Source organism: Pan troglodytes, chromosome 20 (genome assembly GCF_028858775.2).
Source record: "Pan troglodytes isolate AG18354 chromosome 20, NHGRI_mPanTro3-v2.0_pri, whole genome shotgun sequence".
Classification (NCBI taxonomy): Eukaryota; Metazoa; Chordata; class Mammalia; order Primates; family Hominidae; genus Pan; species Pan troglodytes.
The window spans coordinates 50886443-50907036 of record NC_072418.2 but is presented as its reverse complement, the minus strand read 5'-3'; the positions used below and the strand labels follow the sequence as shown (position 1 = coordinate 50907036).

General features: G+C 46.7%; 1 protein-coding gene across 1 annotated transcript; it reads right to left on the bottom strand.

Moving 5' to 3' along the window:
• Positions 1 to 1383: 1383 nt before the first annotated feature.
• Positions 1384 to 17492, bottom strand: ELSPBP1 (epididymal sperm binding protein 1). Its single transcript, XM_016934450.3, is given in 5 exon segments — positions 1384 to 1541; positions 3816 to 3974; positions 7659 to 7805; positions 9385 to 9522; positions 17418 to 17492. Coding segments are annotated over 5 exon segments (672 nt in total). The 5' UTR covers positions 17488 to 17492.
• Between the last annotated feature and the right edge of the window lie 3102 nt (positions 17493 to 20594).

Below are 20594 nucleotides of genomic sequence, written 5' to 3'. Positions count from 1 at the left end.
CTTCCTTTCCCTTCCCTTTTCTTCCTTCTTTCCTTCCTTCCTTCCTTATTTCCTTCCTCTTTTCCTTCCCTCCCTCCCTTCCTTCCTGCCTTCCTCTCTTCCTTCCCTCCTCCCTTCCTCCATTCCTTCCCTCCTCCCTTTCCTACTTTCTCCCTTCCTCCTTCCCTCCCTCCCTCCCTCACTTCCTCCCTTCTTTCCTCCCTCCTTTCCTCTCTTCCTTCTTTCCTTCCTCCCTCCCTTCCTTCTTCCCTTCCTCCCTCCCTTCCTTCTTTCCCTCTCTCCTTCCTTTCTTCCCTCCTTCCTTCCTTTCTTTCCTCCTCTCTTCCTTCCTCCCTTCCTTCTTTCCTTCCTCCCTCCCTTCCTTCTTTCCCTCTTTCCTTCCTTCTTTTCTCCCTCTCTCCCTCCTTCCTTCCTTTCTTCCCTCCTTTCTTCTTTCCTCCCTCTCTCTACCTCCTGTCTTTCTTTCCTCTTTCTTCCTTCCCTCCCTCCTTCCTTCCCTCCTTCCTTCCTTTCCCCTCCGTTCTTTCTTCCCTCCCTTCCTCCTTCCTTCCCTCCCTCCCTCCTTTCTTCCCTTCCTCTCTCCTTTCCTCCCTCTCTCTTTCCTTCCTTCCTTCATCTTTCTTCCTTCTTTCCTTCCTTTCGTCCATCTTTCTCTTTTTCTTTCTTAAACAAGGTCTCACTCTGTTCCCCAGGCTGGGGTACAGTGGTGTAATCATAGCTCACTGCAACTCCTGAGTTCAAGGGATCCTCTGACCTCAGCCTCCTGAGTAGCTGGGACTACAGATGTGTGCTACCACACCCAACTAATTTTTTTTTTTTTTTTGTAGAGGCAGGGTCTTGCTACATTGCCCAGGGTGGTCTCAAACTCCTGGCCTCAACTGATCCTCCTGCCTTGGCCTCCCAAAGCACTAGGATTACAGGTGTGAGTCACCACAGCTGGTCAGTTATCCCCTTTTCTGGGTTGTTTTTTCATACCATGCTCCATTTTGAGAAATTCCACTTTTCTAATCATCAACAGCCAAAGCCTCCCAGACTTGAAACTTGGAATGATACCTTCCTGGGTCTGAAAAAGTTTGCCAATCCCCCTCTGCTCTCCTGCTTCTGGGGGAAATCCCAATTTCTTTCATCCTTCTAATCTGGGGAGTTGTTCCAGTCTTCCCCAACTCCACCTTATCTTTGACAACAGGAGCCCGCATTGCTGGGAACCTCAGCTAATCAGACATGCTGGAAAAGCAACAGATCTCGCCTTCACATCAGCGACGCTAATCAGACACGCTGGAAAAAGCAGATCTCGCCTTCGCATCAGTGACACACCAGTTGTGCACCTGTCTCACCTCTGCATCCGTGAAATGACCACTGTTGGTCCCTGCTCTCACCTCAGCATCAGCAATACACCCAGGTGTGGTCTTGGTCGTAGTTGTAAGAAGTTGCACACCACACAAGGTTCTCCTTTGATCCTTTGTTAGTGCAGTTAAAATAATTCTTGTTTTTATAGTTGAACGGAAAGTGGCAAGGAAAGCCAGGGACCAACGCGGAAATTCCTAGGAAGCAGAAGGGGATAAAACAAAGGTTACTCCTCAGGCTTCACACTGTCTTAGAGGCGTGGGCTTCAGGCCCACCCTAGATTTCAAATTGGGGCTGAGTGTGGTGGTTCGCGCCTTTAATCCCAGCATTTAATCCTGCGCATTTAATCCCAGCTCAGTTGTGAGGCTGAGCCAGGAGGATCATGTGAAGCCAGGAGTTCAATACCAGCCTGGGCAACATAGTGAAACCCCGTCCCTACAAAAAAAATTTTTTTAATTAGTTGGGTGTGGTGTATGCCTGTAGTCCCAGCTACTCAGGAGGTTGAGGCAGGAGGATTGCTGGAGCCTGGGAGGTCGAGGCGGCATTGAGCCATGATTGCACCACTGCACTGTAGCCTAGGTGACAGATGGAGATCCTGTCTCTAAAATATAAAATGCGGCTGGGCTTTGTGGCTCATGCCTGTAATCCCAACATTTTGGGAGGCTGAGGCAGGCAGATGACTTGAGGTCAGGAGTTTGAGACCAGCCTGGCCAACGTGGTGAAACCCCATCTCTACTAAAAAAATACATATATACAAAAATTAGCTGGGTGTGGTGGCAAGCGCCTGTAATCCCAGCTACTTGGGAGGCTGAGGCAGAAGAATCGCTTGAACCCAGGAGGCGGAGGTTGCAGTGAGCCGAGATCACGCCACTGTACTCCAGCCTGGGCGACAGAGTGAGACTCCATCTCAAAAATAAAACAAAATATAAAAAAAAAACTAAAAAATAAAATCTGGGTAAACCCTACACATGAAGGCACTGCCTGGGCACTGCTCAGAATGCCGACCTAAACCTAAGCAAAAGAAGAATTTTGTTCACAGTACAAGAGCTGAAATGAGCCGAAAGAACACCCCCTTGTTCCCCCTTGGCTGAGAACATGAGTGTTGGGAGACTCAAACTCAAACTTCCTAACTCTGTGTGTGTCCACAAATGACCACAGAAGCACCACAAGTATCAATTTTCTGAGTGACAAAGTTTAGCGAGTTGGCACATTTGCACCTGTGGAATCCATGAAAGACGAGGACGTAAATGATGTCCTCATGAAAGATGACCCCATAAATAGTACAAACTGGAAGCCTCTATCCACAGCAGCTTGAGGCAACAGAGGGTAAATGAGTCTCAATTTTTGCCGTCACATCTCCCATGACCAGCTGAGAAATAATTTATTTTACTTAGGAAAGTCCCAAGTTGTTGGAACAACACACACCCCCACCCACAGCTATTCGGACTGACCCCTTGCCCGGAGTGGTGCAGAAATATAACTCCTTCTAGTTCCTCTTTGCCCAAGGACTTCCCTTTCCTTTCCACTGGGTCTTGGGTATTTTCTTCCCTCAGAAGCTATCAGAGTGTAGGACGTGAGAAAGGCTGGAAGATAGGGCAGGCACTGGAATAGGGAAGAAGGGCAGAGTGGAAGCACAGAGGGCCCTGGAGGAAGGAGGGAGAAGGAGAATGCTGGTCACCAGGAGGACCTGGTGGATGGAGGATTTGTCTCAGAGGACCAATTCCAGTGTCCTCATCTTTCATGGATTCCACAGGTGCAAATGCGTCAGCTCGCTAAACTTTGTCACTGACGAAATCGACACTCATGACGCTTCTGTGGTCATTTGTGGACACACACAGAGAGAGGAAATTTGAGTCTGAGTCTCCCAACACACATGTTCTCACCCGAGGGGGAACAAGGGGATGCTCTTTTGGCTCACTTCAGCTCTTGTACTGTGAACAGGTGCAGTTTAGCAGTATAGTATTATGTTTTCCAAATGTTTGAGCCTTTTGTTGGGTGATTTCACTGTTTGTTTGCTTATTTATTTATTTGAGACGCAAGGTCTCACTCTGTCACCCAGGCTGGAGTACAGAGGTGTGATCACAGCTCACTGCAGCCTCAACCTCCCAGGCTCAAGTGATCCTCCCATCTCAGCCTCCCAAAGTTCTGGGATTATAGGCGTGAGCCACCATTCATGGCTCGCACTGGGGTTTTTAAAAACCCTGGCGTGTGTTTACTCTGTATTTGCATCATGGTTAGGTGTTTAACATTTTGAGCATTTCATTTTGGCACCTTTCTCTTGGATGTTAAAGCCTGTGGCATATCACATCATTGACATTATTCGTGAGCCAGAACTCTGTCTGCCGGATTCATCACCAGATCCTCAGTGCCCAATTCAGTGCCTGGCTCACAGTGGGGTTTCAGGAGGTGTTTGTTGAGCAAATGAAAGAAAGACTCCACCCACACCCACCCAACCCCCATCCCCAGATTACTGGTGTCGGCACAGAAACTCCACTTTCCATCCTTATCCATGTTCTCTGTGGTTGGGCACCAGAGCTTGTTGCTTTCATCCTCCATGCAATCAGAGACCACATTATTTCTGTAGATGGAGGGGAAGATGCAGGGCTTGCTGAGAGAATTTCCCCCATACTCTGAAAAGGATTATGGAAAGGTTACGGGTCAAGAAGAGGAGATGAAAAGAGCTTCCATTTATGACACACAAACTGTGCCACGCTTTATCCCATGAAAGGTAACGTAGCATTGGATTCTCCAAGCAACTTCCGGATGACGCTATTATCCCAATGTTACGGATAAGTGAGAACCAAAACTATCAACTCGTGCACAGCTTACTGTCTCTATTAACACGACTTCACGGTTCTGCGGTCGCCGTCACCTTGACTCTACTAAGCTAGGAAATTCTTGCCCAGGAAGATAAGAGTTGCGAATAGCCCTATTATTCATTCCAGAAGCCTCCAGAAAAGCTATTTACATAAATATCAGACCGTTCAACTTTTCCAGTAGATTGTGTCAAAACACTATTTACTCTTCCAGACTCTTTAAAACCCCGTCTTTGGTCATTTCACCTTGCTGTGAACACCAATCCTAACTATTATATCATGATCCTTACACAATCCAAATCACATCCCCCATTGAAAGACCCACCTTAGACGAGACTCCAAGACCCCATCAATATGCTGAGTTTTCCCTCCCCACTTCGAGACGTTATTTTTAATTTTTTTAGATGGAGTCTTTTTCTGTCAACCAGGCTGGAGTGCAGTGGTACAATCTCGGCTCACTGCAACCTCCACTTCCCACGTTCAAGAGATTCTTCTGCCTCAGCCTCCCGAGTAGCTGGGATTACAGGCATGCACCACCATGCATCGCTAATTTTTCTATTTTTACTAGAGAAGGGGTTTCACCATGTTGGCCAGGCAGGTCTTGAACTCCTGACCTCAGGTGATTCACCTGCCTCGGCCTTCCACAGTGCTGGGATTACAGGCATGAGCCACCGCGCCCAGCCCAAGACGTTATTAAGATGCTGTCAAGGAAGTGAGCAATAAACTCAGTCTTGCCTAATTAGCAGGCTTTTTTTTTTAATTTCCTTTGGTGGTCTTTTATGGGGAGCTAGAATTTGACTAAGGGGTTGGGGTTTTCAGGCAGTAATGACTGGTGATTAAGAGCACAAATTCTGAAGGTTAGACTTCCTGGGATCAAAATCACAGCTTTGCTTCTATTAACCTCAGTTTGTCCATGTGTAAAACTGGGCTAATAATCACATTTACCTGATAGAGATTGTTGTATGGAATAGATGAGTTATTTCATGTGAAGCACTTAAAATACTGCCTGGCACATAGAAAATGCTTATTAAAAGTTCATTATGTTATGATAATTATTACTTCTATTATCTAATGTGTCCAAGATCACATAGATGGTAAGGGCAACAACAGAATTCCAACTCGGGTCTAACTTCAAAGCCCATTTTTTTGCCTAGTGTCTCAGATGATAGCAGAAGAAAGCTCACATTTCTTGGGTACCTGGTATGGCATCGCCATCAATCCTGCATGAAAATAAACTCCAGTCTTTACAAAAACCCTGTGATGCCAGCCTTATTAGCATTCTCATTTTGCAGATAATAAAAGTGACTTCCCAGGCACGAATTTCCTGGGTTAGTAGAGTCAAGTTGATGACGACTGTGAAGCGGTAAAGCTATGTTCATGGAGACAGTAAGCTGTGCAGCCATGGGTGGTCTTGGTTCTCACTTATCCATATAAAGGAAATAATCAACAACTTTCTTAACCTAATGGGGAAGCCAAAGCTAAAAGGTATCTCTTCTTGGACATCCATTTGGTGATTTATGCAAATTTGAATCTGTTACTCCATCAAAACTGGGTCTAAGGAGATTGGATAGTTTTAAGGATAAACAGGAGCTTAGATATTAAGGTTATATTACCACAAAAGTGATGTTTCTTTTCCTCCTTTTTTTTTTTTTTTTTTTTTGAGACAAGATCTCACTCTGTTGCCCAGGCTGGAATGCCATGATGTGATCATAGCTCACTGCAGCCTCAAACTCCTGGGCTCAAGGAATCCTCCCACCTCAGCCTCCCCAAGTAGCTGGGACTACAGGCATGCACCACCATGATCAGTTAATTTTTTAATTCTTGTTTTTACAGAGTGGGTCTCCCTATGTTGCCTAGGCTGGTCTCAAATTCCTGGCCTCAGGCAATTCTCCTGCCTCAGCCTCCCAATCCCTTTTGGGATTACAGGCATGAGCCACTGAGCCTGGTCTCACTGATACCTTTCCTAATTCATCTATTTGGTTTAGGGTTAAGAAATGGCTAAGGTTATGAATTAATGATGTATTAATGACAGAGTATATTATTAATGTATTTATTAATGATGGAATGTATGTATTAATGATACAATTTAGAGTTAGGAATGGAAATGGAGAAAGAGTTGGACTTGGGATGAAAAATTAGGTTAACTACTAGGACAAAGCTATAGTGAGATTTAAGGTTAAGGTTGGTTTATAGTAAAGAACACAAATGGTGGATGATTAGGGCTAGAATAAAATTAAGGTTTAGATGGAATTAGGATTTGTTGAGTGCTAAGAGAACAACAGAATTAAGATTTTTATGCAAGAGTAAGCATGCCTACGAATAAGTGCCTTCACACATCTTTGTCTCTGTGGACGCAACAATGCTTAAGGAGAGAGCATGGGCTTTGGAACTATATGGACTAGAACTCAAGCTCTAATTCTAATATAGCATAGGACTGTGACCTTGGGAAGGGCTCAGTTGTACTGGGACCATTTATTGAACAGGTGGTGGCAAGCAGCAGCTCATAGAGCTGCTATGGAAAGATTCAACAGGATATTGTATACAAAGCTCTTGGATCAGTGTAGTACAGAGAGGACATTCAATGAATTTTGGTCATTATTCACCTAAGATTATGTGTAGACTTAATAAGATGTTAGGCTGCATTGAAATGCAGGTCAGGGCCAGGCACAGTGCCTCATGCCTGTAATCCTAGCATTTTGGGGGGCCGAGGCGGATGGATCACCTGAGACCAGGAGTTCAAGACCAGCCTGGCCAACATGGTGAAACCCCGTGCCTGCTAAAAATACAAAAATTAGCTGGGTGTGGTGGTGGGTGCCTGCAATCCCAGCTACTCGGGAGGCTGAGGCAGGAGAATCCTTTGAACCTGGGAGGCAGAGGTTGCAGTGACCCGAGATCATTCCACTGCACTCCAGCCTGAGTGACAGAGCAAGACCCTGTAAAAAACAGAAGAAAGAAAGAGAAAAAGAAGGAAAGAGAGAGATGAAGGAAGGAAGGAAGAAAGAAAGAAAGAGAAAGAAAGAGAAAGAAGGGAGGGAGGGAGGGAAGAAAGAAAGAAAGAAAGAAAGAAAGAAAGAAAGAAAGAGAAAGAAAGAGAAAGAAGGGAGGGAGGGAGGGAGGAAGGGAGGGAGGAAAGGAAAGGAAGGAAGGAAGCAAGGAAGGAAGGAAGGAAAGAAAAGGCAGTTTGGGTCCATCAGTGGGTGAATCTCACTATTGTCAGTTCTAGAAACAGAAATACTCAGAAGCCAATATCAGGACTTCAGCTCATTGTTTCCGTTCTCAGGACACCTGTCTTTTCATGCTGGACTGGGGACTGGGCAAATGGCCTCGGGATACCTCTGTCTGTCGTTGTCATAGTGAACTCTCTGAGCAGACACTTGGCTGCTGTAAGTACTTCCCCCTGGGTGCTCTGGTCTCTACCTTGCCCAGCCTCCCCTCAGGAGGTCCATGCTGTCCACTCTCCCTCCCACCACACATCCCATCCCTGCTACAGGGGCTCACCATTCGTTTCACAGAATTTCCACTGCTGTTTCTCATCGAAGACAGAGGTGACCAAGCACCACAGACTGCCTAAGAAGCTGCCCTGGGAGATGCAGCTGTTATAAGCCTTTCCTCAATAGATGAAAGGGAAGATACAGCGTGGGTAATCTGTTAGGAACAGAGTTCGTGAGTGGCTTAACTTCCTCTAGTCATTCACAGGACAGAGTCATTTAATCATCAATCAACCATCATAGGACAGGACAGACATAAGGTTCAGAAGAGACTTTATGCATTATTTCATCAAGCATTTGCCTATGCCATATACATCTGATTCTTGAACAACACAAGTTTGAACTCGGGTCCACTTATATGTGAGTTTCTTTTCTTTTCTTTTTTTTGAGACAGAGTCTCACTCTGTTGCCCAGATTAGAGTGCAATGGCAAGATCTTGGCTCACTGCAACCTCTGCCTCTTGGGTTCAAGCAATTCTCCTGCCTCAGCCTCCCGAGTAGCTGGGATTACAGGTGCCTGCCACCACACCAAGCTAATTTTTTTTAATTTTTAGTAGAGATGGGGTGTCGCCATGTTGGCCAGGCTGGTCTCGAACTCCTGGCCTCAGGTGCTCCACCCGCCTTGGCCTCCCAAAGTGCTGGGATTACAGGCATGAGCCACTGTGCCCAGTGGGCATGGGTGTTTTTCAAAAAAAGTTATGTTGAATGTGTCTGTCTCTCCTGCCTCCCCTTCCACCTCCTCCGTTGCTTCTGCCTCTGTCATCCCAAGATGGTGACACCAACCCTTCCTCTTCCTCCTCCTCCTCAACATGAAGATGATGCTAATGACCTTTATGCTGATCCATTCCCACTTAATGGATAGCAAACGTATTTCCTCCTTTTTACAGTTTTCTTAATAACATTTTCTTTTCTCTAGTTTCCTTTATTATGAGATACGGTATATAATACATAAGACATAAAACATATGTGTTAATTGACAGTTTATGTTACTGGTAAGCCGTCTCGTCAATAGCAGGCTATTAGTAGTTAAGTTTTGCTGGGATTACAGGCATGAGCCACCTCGCCCAGCCTCAAATCCTGTTTCTTACACTTTGTTTCCTTTTTCCTTATTAACTTAGAAAATTAAGAAAGGCATAAAGAAGGGATGGTTCTATTGGGTCAACTAGTCTTACAGTATCACAAGACCCTCATCCAGAGAGCACCATTTTTAACACTAGCATTATTAAAATTATTACCCATTATTAGCATTCATTGTCAGGCATCCCAGAGCCTTTTCTTTTTCTCTTTTTTATTTGTGGAAATTAAAAACAGTAATTATATATCATTTATTACCCATTACATTATCACTGATTTTTTAAAATTTTATTATTATTATAATTTAAGTTTTAGGGTACATGCGCACAATGTGCAGGTTTGTTACGTATGTATACATGTGCCATGTTGGTGTGCTGCACCCATTAACTCGTCCTTTAGCATTAGGTATATCTCCTAATGCTATCCCTCCCCCCGCCCCCCACCCCACAACAGTCCCCGGTGTGTGATGTTCCCCTTCCTGTGTCCATGTGTTCTCACACAAGTTAGAATGGCGATCATTAAAACCCAGAGCCTTTTCTACACACGCATACGTATTACAGTTTGTCTGCAAAAATGTGATCATGTCATAGACAGTCACACATTCTCTTTTGTGATCCACCCTATTCAAAGGCCACTGGCCAGGGACAATGTGATACCACTCACCTTCACTCTGGCAGTACTTCCACTGGCCGTTGTACACCGCTCTGGTGGCACACCAAGGGGATAAGCTATGAATATGGGTGCAAGTGAAGTAAACAGATCCCTTGTAGGTGAAAGGAAAGACACATTCCTCATGCATCCCTGAAGGGCAGAAGGAGGAAACAGGAGTGGGGAAGAATCACAATGAATTAGCAAAGGATGAGTCTTGGTTTGGCTCTTGCTTTAATATGAATGTCCGTGTTCCCTCCCTGCCCCCGCCGCAAAATTCATATGTTAAAATCCTAACCCCCACGGTCATGGTACGAGGGGCCTTTGGAAGGTGATTAGGTTGTAAGGTCAGAGCCTTCATGACTGAGATAAGAACCCTTATAAGAGACCCCAGAGAGCTAGCTAGCCCCTTCTACGATGTGAGGATACAGCAAGAAGGCACCATCTGTGAACCAGGAGGCAGGCCCTCATCAGCAACTGAAACTGCTGGTGACTTGCCCTTGGACTTCTCAGCCTCCAGAACTGGGAGACAGAAATTTATATTGTTTATAAGCTACGCAGTCAATGGTACTTTTTAAATTTTATTTTATTTACTTTTTTTTTTTTTGAGATGAAGTCTTACTCTGTCACCCAGGCTGGAGTGCAGTAGTCTGGTCTCAGCTCACTGCAACCTCCACCTCCTGGGTTCAAGAGATTCTCCTGCCTCAGCCTCTAAAGTAGCTGGGATTACAGGTGCCCGCCACCACACCTAGCTAATTTTTTATTTTTAGTAGAGACGGGGTTTCGTCATGTTGGCCAGGCTGGTCTCAAACTCCTAACCTCAGGTGATCCTCTCACCTTGGCCTCCCACAGTGCTGGGATTACAGGCGTAAGCCACCATGCCTGGCCTGTGGTATTTTGTTATGGCAACCCAAATGGACTGAGACAGTTCTCATGGTGGCCTGAAGGCTACACACCTAGGCTTAGCATCCAATTTCCTAATGACATGTCAGAGCATATCCAGTTCATGTTGGGGCCAGGAGCACTGGGGAAGAGTTTCATACACAACCAAGACAACCATGGTGTGTTGTTCCTTGAGACCACTGTTTCTCAGAGCATAAAATGGGGGGCCAATGACATTACACAAAATACTTTTTGGTGGATCACAAGATCACATTAGGTTATGTAGGGACACACATTAAATAATTTTGAAATATAGACTGGAAAAAAATCATTTTCCAGTGGTCCTTTTAGTCCTTCTGCTTACGCAAAAGAGAAAGCTTCAATTTAATAGTAGTATTTCTCTACTGCATCTCTAATACTTAATAATCTCCCATTTTAACAAAAAAGAGAGGGGGGTGGGGAGCAGAACTCAAACTCAAAGCTTTATTCGGACGATAGTCTAGCAGAATTTAATAACGGGATTTTGTTTTCATAGTACAGTATTTCTTTTTGGTAGTACTTCCTATTTATGGAAAGTGGTAGTGCTTTTTTATATTATAATACTGATGTTAACCAATCTCCCAAAATGAATTTTTTAAAGTGAAGAAAAGTAAGCAAATTTAAAGAAAAATGTTGAGTAAATAATAGTACTGATGGTACCCAGATGTGGCAAATATTGAGGGGACAGCTTTCGATGTCCTTATTCTTCTTGATGAGTACAGGAACTTTGTTTTTTGGGCAGTGTATCTACAGAACCTAGAATAATTACTTGCTCAAGAAACAACAGAAACAATAAAATAAGTTTGGAAAAATGCCACGTGAAATAAAGTTAAACAGGTTTCTTTAATGAAGGACTCAACAGAAAAGTTAATATGAAAATGAGAATTGATGAATACAGTATATCGAGTTGTCCTTTTTTTTCAAAATTCAATGGCACTAGAGACTAATGGTCCCTGAATATATCAAAAAATGCTGTTCTCGGCCAGGCACAATGTTCCATGCCTGTAATCCCAGCACTTTGGGAGGCTGAGGTGGGCGGATCGCTTCAAGACCAGCCTGAGCAACAAAGTGAGACCCCCATCTCTACAAAAAACAAACAAACAAGATTAGCTGGGCATGGTGGTGTGCCCCTGTAATCCCAGCTACTTGGGAGGCTGAGGGGAAGACCCTTTGAGCCTGAGAAGTTGAGGCCACAGTGAGCCATGATTGCACCACTGTACTCCAGCCTGGGTGACAGAGTGAGACCCTGTCTGAAAACAAAACAAAACAGAACAAAACAAAAAACAAAAACGGTGTTCTGCAGAATTTTGATGTGTAAATTTTTTCGAAAAAAGAAAGAAATGCTATTCTATCCCAAATTCCTCATTACATGAAAACCCACGTACAATAAGGACTAATTAAAGTTGATTGCTTTTTTTGAGTAGACCTGGGATGAGAGCTCAACTTGCTCATCTGTTAGTTCATTGCATTTTTCACCTCTGTTTCTCAGAACTGTTTGGTATTTATTTCTGTGAAACTTAAACCAGTTTAAATCTGGAAAGTGCTTAGAAGAGTACCTGGAGCATGGCTGCTGCTTAACAAATATTAGCTATGATTATCATTGTCATCATGATCATCATTACCATCACTGTCATCATCATCATTCTCCACGCTATTGTCATTGGCATCATCATAATGCTCATCGTCATTGTCATGATCATCATCAACAGTCATTGTCACCATCATCAGTCTCATTATTGTCATTGTCATCAGGATGATGATCATCATCGTTGTCATCATCATCGTCATCATAATCCACCTCATTATTGTCATTATCATGTGATGATGATCATCATTGTCATCATCATTGTCATCATTATCAGTCATTGTCATCATCATTGTCATCATCATTATCAGTCATTGTCATTAGCATCAACCTCATTATTGTCATTGTCATCATCATCCTCACTGTCATTGTGATCATCATTATTCTCCTCCTCATCACATCATTATTGACATCATCATTATCATCGTCATCATCATCATTGTCACCATCATCATCATCATCGTCATAATTGTCATCATCATCAGTCATTGTCACCATCATTATCAACCTCATTATTGTCATTATCATGATTATCATCATCATTGTCATCATCATTATCAATCATTGTCATCATCATCATCATCAACCCCATTATTGTCATTCTCATCATCATTGTCATCATCATTATTGTAATCATTATTTTCCTCGTCACATCATTGTCATCATTATCATCATCGTCGTCATCATCACTGTCACCATCATCATTGTCGTTGTCACTATTATTGTCATCATTACCGTCATCATTGTCATCATCATTGTCATATCATCATCATCCTCATCATTATCATTGTCATCTTCACTATCATTATTGTCATTATCAATGCTTTGCCTCAGTCACGAACACCACTGAGTATATAGGATACTGTGTTGAGCGGGAGGGCAGATGCCCCTGTAGGTGGAATTAAGGTTATCTTTGGGAGTCGTTAGTAAGAATCAGCACATAATGAATACTATTAGCCATCTGCAAAGTAATCCAGCAGATGGCCTAATCTTCTTAACTGAGTTACAATCCTCTATAATCCAGACCCTGCTGACCTGCCTGTTCTCACTCCCTGATTAACATCCCCTTGACCTTATTCCATGTTCTTTCTCGTCTTTGAGATTTTGGTCCTGCCCTTCACCCTGTCCTGAATGCCTTTCCTCTCTTCCCAGCTTTAGTCCCTGCTATTCATCCATGAAGACTTGGCTCAGTCTGGGTCAATACTCTTCTTCACACTTATAATACTCAGAGTCAATCTCTATAAATGAACGCAGTTGCCAATTTTTTAAAAATAATTCATTTATGTGTCTATAACTCCCGATTACTGTGAACTCCCTGAGTGGAGGGTTTAGGTTTTGTTTATTTCTGCACTTCTGGTCCATAACACAATGCCTGGAACTTAAAGATCACTCAGTAAGTGTATACTGAATAATTTATCTGTAAATACACGCAAAGGGAACTTGGAATACTGAGTTTCACCACAAGTATGTGGGTGTGGTCTCAGGGAGGCATGACAAAAATGAGATTATAACTAGAAAAGTGGATACCCCATCAAGTACATTGTTCCTTGTCTGAATAAACTGTGAGTTCCTGACCTTTCAGGAATTTTTCAATTCTTTGAGAACCCAGAACTTCTCTCTAGGAGAATATTCATATGCCCTTATGGTTGAGATGGCTGTGTGTTCACCGAAATCAGTTTCACTTTCCTCCCAAATGCACTGCTACACTGCATCTCCCAGACTTGCTTGCAGCTAAGAGCCATATCAGTTCTGGCCAATGGAAGCAGGAGAAAGGGATGAATGTCACTTCCTGTCCTGGCCAAAAGAAAACAAACAAACAAAAAACCCTCTCCTCCAAGATCCTCCAGACTCTCTTGATCTTTGTCTACAAGCTTAAAGCAAAGAAACCTCAGCAGACTCTGAAACCGTAGGGGATGGTGGGGCTCCAGGATGGAAGAAGCCTGGATCCCTGAATGACCATGTGGAGCATTGTTTCCTGACCAGATGCACCCTTCTGGGATTTTGCAGAACCAAGAAAAAAAAGTGTTATTGTGTCAAGCAGCTGATAGTTTGGATTTTATTTGTTACAATAGCTATTCTCAGTACCCTCATAAATACACACTTTTTTTAAAATGTAAATTCCAGTTTTCATGGACTCTAATCCTCACTCAGTGACCCCAGGTTAGGAATCTCTGGAATAAAGAATGTGGGATCAAGGTGCATCAATATGCAAATGGTTCCTGAGCCTTATCCAGAGGAGAATGATTTATCAGGCAGAAAAGGATTCTAATTGTGAAGAATGACTCACCAAGGCTTGAGTGAATGACATGTAAGCAAGGTTTCCTCTTGTTCTGTTTCCATGCTTACCCTACAGTCTTTTAGTGGTTAATTTAGATTCTGAGATATGTTAAGATATAATTAGGGTGTCCAGGGTTGTTTAATAAGGATAGCCCCTGCTCTCCCTCTCCCTCTCCCTCTCCCCTCTCCCCTCTGTCCTCTCCCCTCTCCCCTCTTTCCATGGTCTCCCTCTGATGCCGAGCCGAAGCTGGACAGTACTGCTGCCATCTCAGCTCACTGCAACCTCCCTGCCTGATTCTCCTGCCTCAGCCTGCTGAGTGCCTGCGATTGCAGGCGCGCGCCGCCACGCCTGACTGGTTTTCGTATTTTTTTGGTGGAGACGGGGTTTCGATGTGTCGGCCGGGCTTGTCTCCAGCTCCTAACCGCGAGTGATCTGCCAGCCTCGGCCTCCCGAGGTGCCGGGATTGCAGACGGAGTCTCGTTAACTCAGTGCTCAATGGCGCCCAGGCTGGAGTGCAGTGGCGTGAACTCGGCTCGCTACAACCACCTCCCAGCCGCCTGCCTTGGCCTCCCTAAGTGCCGAGATTGCAGCCTCTGCCTGGCAGCCACCCCGTCTGGGAAGTGAGGAGCGTCTCCGCCTGACCGCCCATCGTCTGGGATGTGAGGAGCCCCTCTGCCTGGCTGCCCAGTCTGGAAAGTGAGGAGCGTCTCTGCCCAGCCGCCATCCTATCTAGGAAGTGAGGAGCGCCTCTTCCCAGCCGCCATCACATCTGGGAAGTGAGGAGCGTCTCTGCCCGGCTGCCCATCGTCTGAGATGTGGGGAGCACCTCTGCCCTGCCGCCCCGTCCGGGATGTGAGGAGCGTCTCTGCCCGGCTGCCCTGTCTGAGAAGTGAGGAGACCCTCTGCCTGGCAACCGCCCCGTCTGAGAAGTGAGGAGCCCCTCCGCCCGGCAGCCACCTCGTCTGAGAAGTGAGGAGCGTCCTCCCTCCTCGTCCGGGAGGGAGGTGGGGGGGTCAGCCCCCCGCCTGGCCAGCCGCCCCATCCGGGAGGTGAGGGGCGCCTCTGCCCGGCCGCCCCTACCGGGAGGTGAGGAGCCCCTCTGCCCGGCCAGCCGCCCCATCCGGGAGGGAGGTGGGGGGATCAGCCCCCCGCCCGGCCAGCCGCCCCGTCCGGGAGGGAGGTGGGGGGATCAGCACCCCGCCTGGCCAGCCGCCCCATCCGGGTGGGAGGTGGGGGGATCAGCCCCCCGCCCAGCCAGCCGCCCTGTCCGGGAGGTGGGGGGCGCCTCTGCCCAGCCGCTCCTACTGGGAAGTGAGGAGCCCCTCTGCCCGGCCAGCCGCTCTGTCTGGGAGGGAGGTGGGGGGGTCAGCCCCCCGCCCGGCCAGCCGCCCCGTCCGGGAGGGAGGTGGGGGGGTTAGCCCCCTGCCTGGCCAGCCGCCCCGTCCGGGAGGTGAGGGGCGCCTCTGCCCGGCCGCCCCTACTGGGAAGTGAGGAGCCCCTCTGCCCGGCCAGCCGCCCCCTCCGGGAGGGAGGTGGGGGGGTCAGCCCCCCGCCCGGCCAGCCGCCCCGTCCGGGAGGGAGGTGGGGGGGTCAGCCCCCCGCCCGGCCAGCCGCCCCGTCCGGGAGGGAGGTGGGGGGGTCAGCCCCCCGCCCGGCCAGCCGCCCCGTCCGGGAGGGAGGTGGGGGGGTCAGCCCCCCGCCCGGCCAGCCGCCCCATCCGGGAGGGAGGTGGGGGGGTCAGCCCCCGCCTGGCCAGCCGCCCCGTCCGGGAGGGAGGTGGGGGGGTCAGCCCCCCGCTGGGCCAGCTGCCCCGTCAGGGAAGTGAGGGGCGCCTCTGCCCGGCCGCCCCTACTGGGAAGTGAGGAGCCCCTCTGCCCGGCCAGCCGCCCTGTCCGGGAGGGAGGTGGGGGGTCAGCCCCCCGCCCGGCCAGCCGCCCCGTCCGGGAGGGAGGTGGGGGCGGTCAGCCCCCCGCCCGGCCAGCCACCCCGTCCGGGAGGTGAGGGGCGCTTCTGCCCGGCCGCCCCTACTGGGAAGTGAGGAGCTCCTCTGCCCGGCCACCACCCCATCTGGGAGGTGTACTCAACAGCTCATTGAGAACGGGCCATGAAGACAATGGCGGTTTTGTGGAATAGAAAGGGGGGAAAGGTGGGGAAAAGATTGAGAAATCGGATGGTTGCCGTGTCTGTGTAGAAAGAGGTAGACATGGGAGACTTTTCATTTTGTTCTGTACTAAGAAAAATTCTTCTGCCTTGGGATCCTGTTGATCTGTGACCTTACCCCCAACCCTGTGCTCTCTGAAACATGTGCTGTATCCACTCAGGGTTGAATGGATTAAGGGTGGTGCAAGATGTGCTTTGTTAAACAGATGCTTGAAGGCAGCATGTTCGTTAAGAGTCATCACCACTCCCTAATCTCAAGTACCCAGGGACACAAACACTGCGGAAGGCCGCAGGGTCCTCTGCCTAGGAAAACCAGAGAACTTTGTTCACTTGTTTATCTGCTGACCTTCCCTCCACTATTGTCCTGTGACCCTGCCAAATCCCCCTCTGCGAGAAACACCCAAGAATGATCAAAAAAAAAAAAAAAAATTAGGGTGTCCAGGTTGGGGTCTGAGGGTTCTGTTCGTTGGAATTATATAGCCGGCCTTTTACCCCCACCATGTGCTGAGCATTATGAAAGATGCTGGTGCCCATTATTTTATTTGATCTTCAAAATAACCCCGTGAGATAAATGCCGTTACTTCTCTTTTACAGTCTGGAAATTGACTTCAGAGAGCTTATGTTGCTTGACCAAAGTTACCAAGAAAAGAAGTGGCAGATCCAGGGTCCAAACTCCAGGTCTTCTGAGTTTTTTTTTTTTTTTTTGAGAGGGAGTTTTGCTCTTGTCTCCCAGTCTGGAGTTCAGTGGTACAATCTCGGCTCACTGCAACCTCCACCTCCTGGGTTCAAGCGATTCTCCTCCCTCAGCCTCCCAAGTAGCTGGGATTACAGGCGCCCACCACCATGCCTGGCTAATTTTTGTATTTTTAGTAGAGATGGGGTTTCACCATGTTGGGCAGGCTGCTCTGGAACTCCTGACCTCAAGTGATCTGCCTGCCTCAGCCCTGCAAAGTTCTGGGATTACAGGTGTCAGCCACCGCACCCAGCTTCTTCTGAGATTTTTGCTAAGCCGTCTCCTGCCTACTTAGTTCCAGGAATCTTTGCTTTGCCCCATTCATTCTTCTCCAGCTTCTAAATCCTCGCTGTTGTTTTGAGTGTCCTTACCTCCACTTGACTCATAGGAATAGAGAAGGAAGGTTGTCCATCCCAACAGGTAACTGGACCATCGGGTCATCCTGGCTGCCCTCTTCTCTGTGGAAAAGAAGACAAAAATTTTCATCCCACACGTCCCCTTTCTCTTCCCACTACCTCCTAGATTTGACGTCATACATGCCATTTTTCTTTCCATCCACAGTAATTTAAAAAATAGACCGGGCATGGTAGCTCACACCTGTAATCCCAGCATTTTGGGAGACCAAGACAAAGGATCGCTTAAAGCCAGAAGTTCAAGACCAGCCTGGACAACATAGTGAGACCCCACCTCTACAAAATTTTCATTTAAATTAGCCAGGCATGGTGGTGTATGCCTGTGGTCCCAGATATTCAGGAGGCTGAGGCACGAGGATCACTTGAGCCCAGGAGGTCAAGGCTGCAGGGAGCTATGATTGTGCCACTGTACTATAGCCTCAGTAACAGAGTGAGACCCTGTCTCTAAATACACACATACACACACATATACCACACACACACATACGTTTCTACATATGTGTGTGTGATATGTGTGTGTGTTTCTACATGTGTGTATGTACAGGTTTGTAGCCTGGAAGCACAGGCTGTATCATATAGCCCAGGTGTGTAGCAGGCACTACCATCTAGGTTCGTGTGAGTACACTCTATGATGCTCACACAAGGACGACATTGCCTAACAATGCACTTCTCAGAATGTATTCCTGATGCATAACTCTACTGTCATGTACTGTCCTTAGGAAATTGTGATGGAAAGAAAAAAATGAAACACTTGTTGAACACTTACTGTACTCCAGGCTCGATGTTCAACACACTTTATGTCACTTGGCTTTCATAAATCAAGTAATACATGTTTTAACCCCCATTTTATAGATGCAAAAACTAACACTCAGACCTGGATTGGTCACCCAGGGAGGAAAGGGCAGGGTCTGGGTTCTAACCCATATTAATGGCTGCAAGGGCCCTTCTCATTGTTGGAACCTTAACAATAGCCTTAAATCCTCCCCATGAATCACACTCGTCTCCTTAGCTGGATACGAAAGTCCTTCAGTGATTAGCATTTACCGTCCTCATTAACCATAATTATTACTAGCTCTATTTTCCTTCGTGCCGTTTCCTTGATGACAGATGACCATGCCATTCTCAGCAGCAACAAGAACCCACAGTTTGGAATTGGTGGTCTGGATTTGACTTGAGTCTCATCTACTATTACCACTTCTACGGCTGGCTCCCAATTATTGACTGCTTACTGTATACCGGATGTCCTAAGCTTTGTATCCACAATCCAATTTGCTCCTAAAAATCTAAGGGCAGGCATGATCATCTCCACTTCACAGAAAAGGGAAACTGAGGCTTGGGAGGTTAAGTAACTTACCAAAGGACCACAGCTGGTATGTGATGTATCTCAGAGTCAGTGCGGGCCTGTCTATACTAGTGTCAGAGTTCTTAGGCAACGTAAACCCCTTCCCCTCTATGAGCCTTTGTTTCCTCATCTGCAGAATGTATTTAGTCATTCCTGTGTCTCCGGGTGGCCACGAGGGTCCAATTAGACCTTGATGTGAAAATGCTTTTCACTTGTAGATTGTTAGTGGCATTTATGAATTATTAAAGCCAAGGTCAGGATAGCTCGGGAAGGCATCAGATGGAACCAACTTTTAGCAACAAACCCAGATACCGCCAGGAATCAAAATCCCAAAGTTACTGATTTAAGTCCTCCCACAGGTAGGTGGCACCACTGAGTATCTGAGCCACACAACACGCCCCAAACTTTTTTCCTCTCCCAACAGTGCTTGGCTCTCCTGCTACACATCAAAGTGTCTTTCTCCCTTTTTCTTCTTGTTCTTCCTTGAAGCCTTTACTCTTAACCCCAGCACCATGCCTCAAACAGGCTTTTTCTGAGTGATGTCTCATTCACTACTTGTGAAGGACTCTCATTCTCTTTGGCTAGTGGCTCAGTCAGGACTTAGACCTGACAATGCAGGATGAATGAGTCAGATTCAAATCCCAGCTCCACCGTTTACCAGCTGGGTGACTTCAGGGAAATTACTTAAATTTTCTTTTTCTTTTTTCTTTTTTTTTTTTTTTTGAGACAGGGTCTCACTCTGTCGCCCAGACTGGAGTGCAGTGGCACCACCTCAGCTCATGGCAACCTCCATCTGCCAGGCTCAAGCGATTCTCCTGCCTCAGCCTCCCAAGTAGCTGGGATTACAGGCATGTGCCACCACGCCCGGCTAATTTCTGTATTTTTAGTAGAGACAGGGTTTCACCACGTTGGCCAGGCTGGTCTTGAACTCCTGACCTCAAATGATCCACCCGCCTCGGCCTCTTAAAGTGCTGGGGTTACAGGTGTGAGCCACTGGGCCCAACCTTAAATTTTCTAAGCCTCAGTTTCGTCGTGTCAAAACATGAGGATACTAATCCTATCTACCACTCAGCCTTGTTATGATGAGTAACGACAATCATAAAAATATGACAGATTTGGGAGGCCAAGATGGGAGGATTGCTTGAGGCCAGGAGTTTGAGATCATCCTAGACAACATAGTGAGACCTCATCTCTACAAAAATAAAAAAAATAGCCTTGCATGGTGGTGCGTGCCTGTAGTCCCAGCTACTCAGGAAGCTGAGGTGGGAGGATAACTGGAGCCCAGGAGGTCGAGGCTGCAGTGCACTATGATCGCACCACTGCACTCCAGCCTGGGCGACACAGCAAGGCTCTGTCTCAAAACACAAAACAAAACAAAAAACAGATAAAACTCATTGAGTGCTACACACTATTCTAAATTCACTGTAATCCTGATAGGAAGTAGCCCAACGTGGTAGGTACCATTACTAGCCCAGATATGCACAGATGGGGCACAGTAAGCTTAAGCACCTTGCCGAGGGTTACAGATCATGCAAGTTGGAGAACTTGCAGGTGAACCCCAACAATCTGACTCAGTGCAGAGTAATTGAGCTCTTAACCAATGTACAATGCTGCCTCTAGGCTTAACATAGGACTGGACATGTGCTAAGAACTCATAAGTATCATCCAAAATAGTATTGTTCATATAGTATTGTTTCACTTCTGAGAGCCAGAACTGTATTTTCAACTGCCTCCCAGACATGTCCACCTAGATGTCCTTCAAGCATCTCAAATTCCAAGCTTTGGCTGTTGAG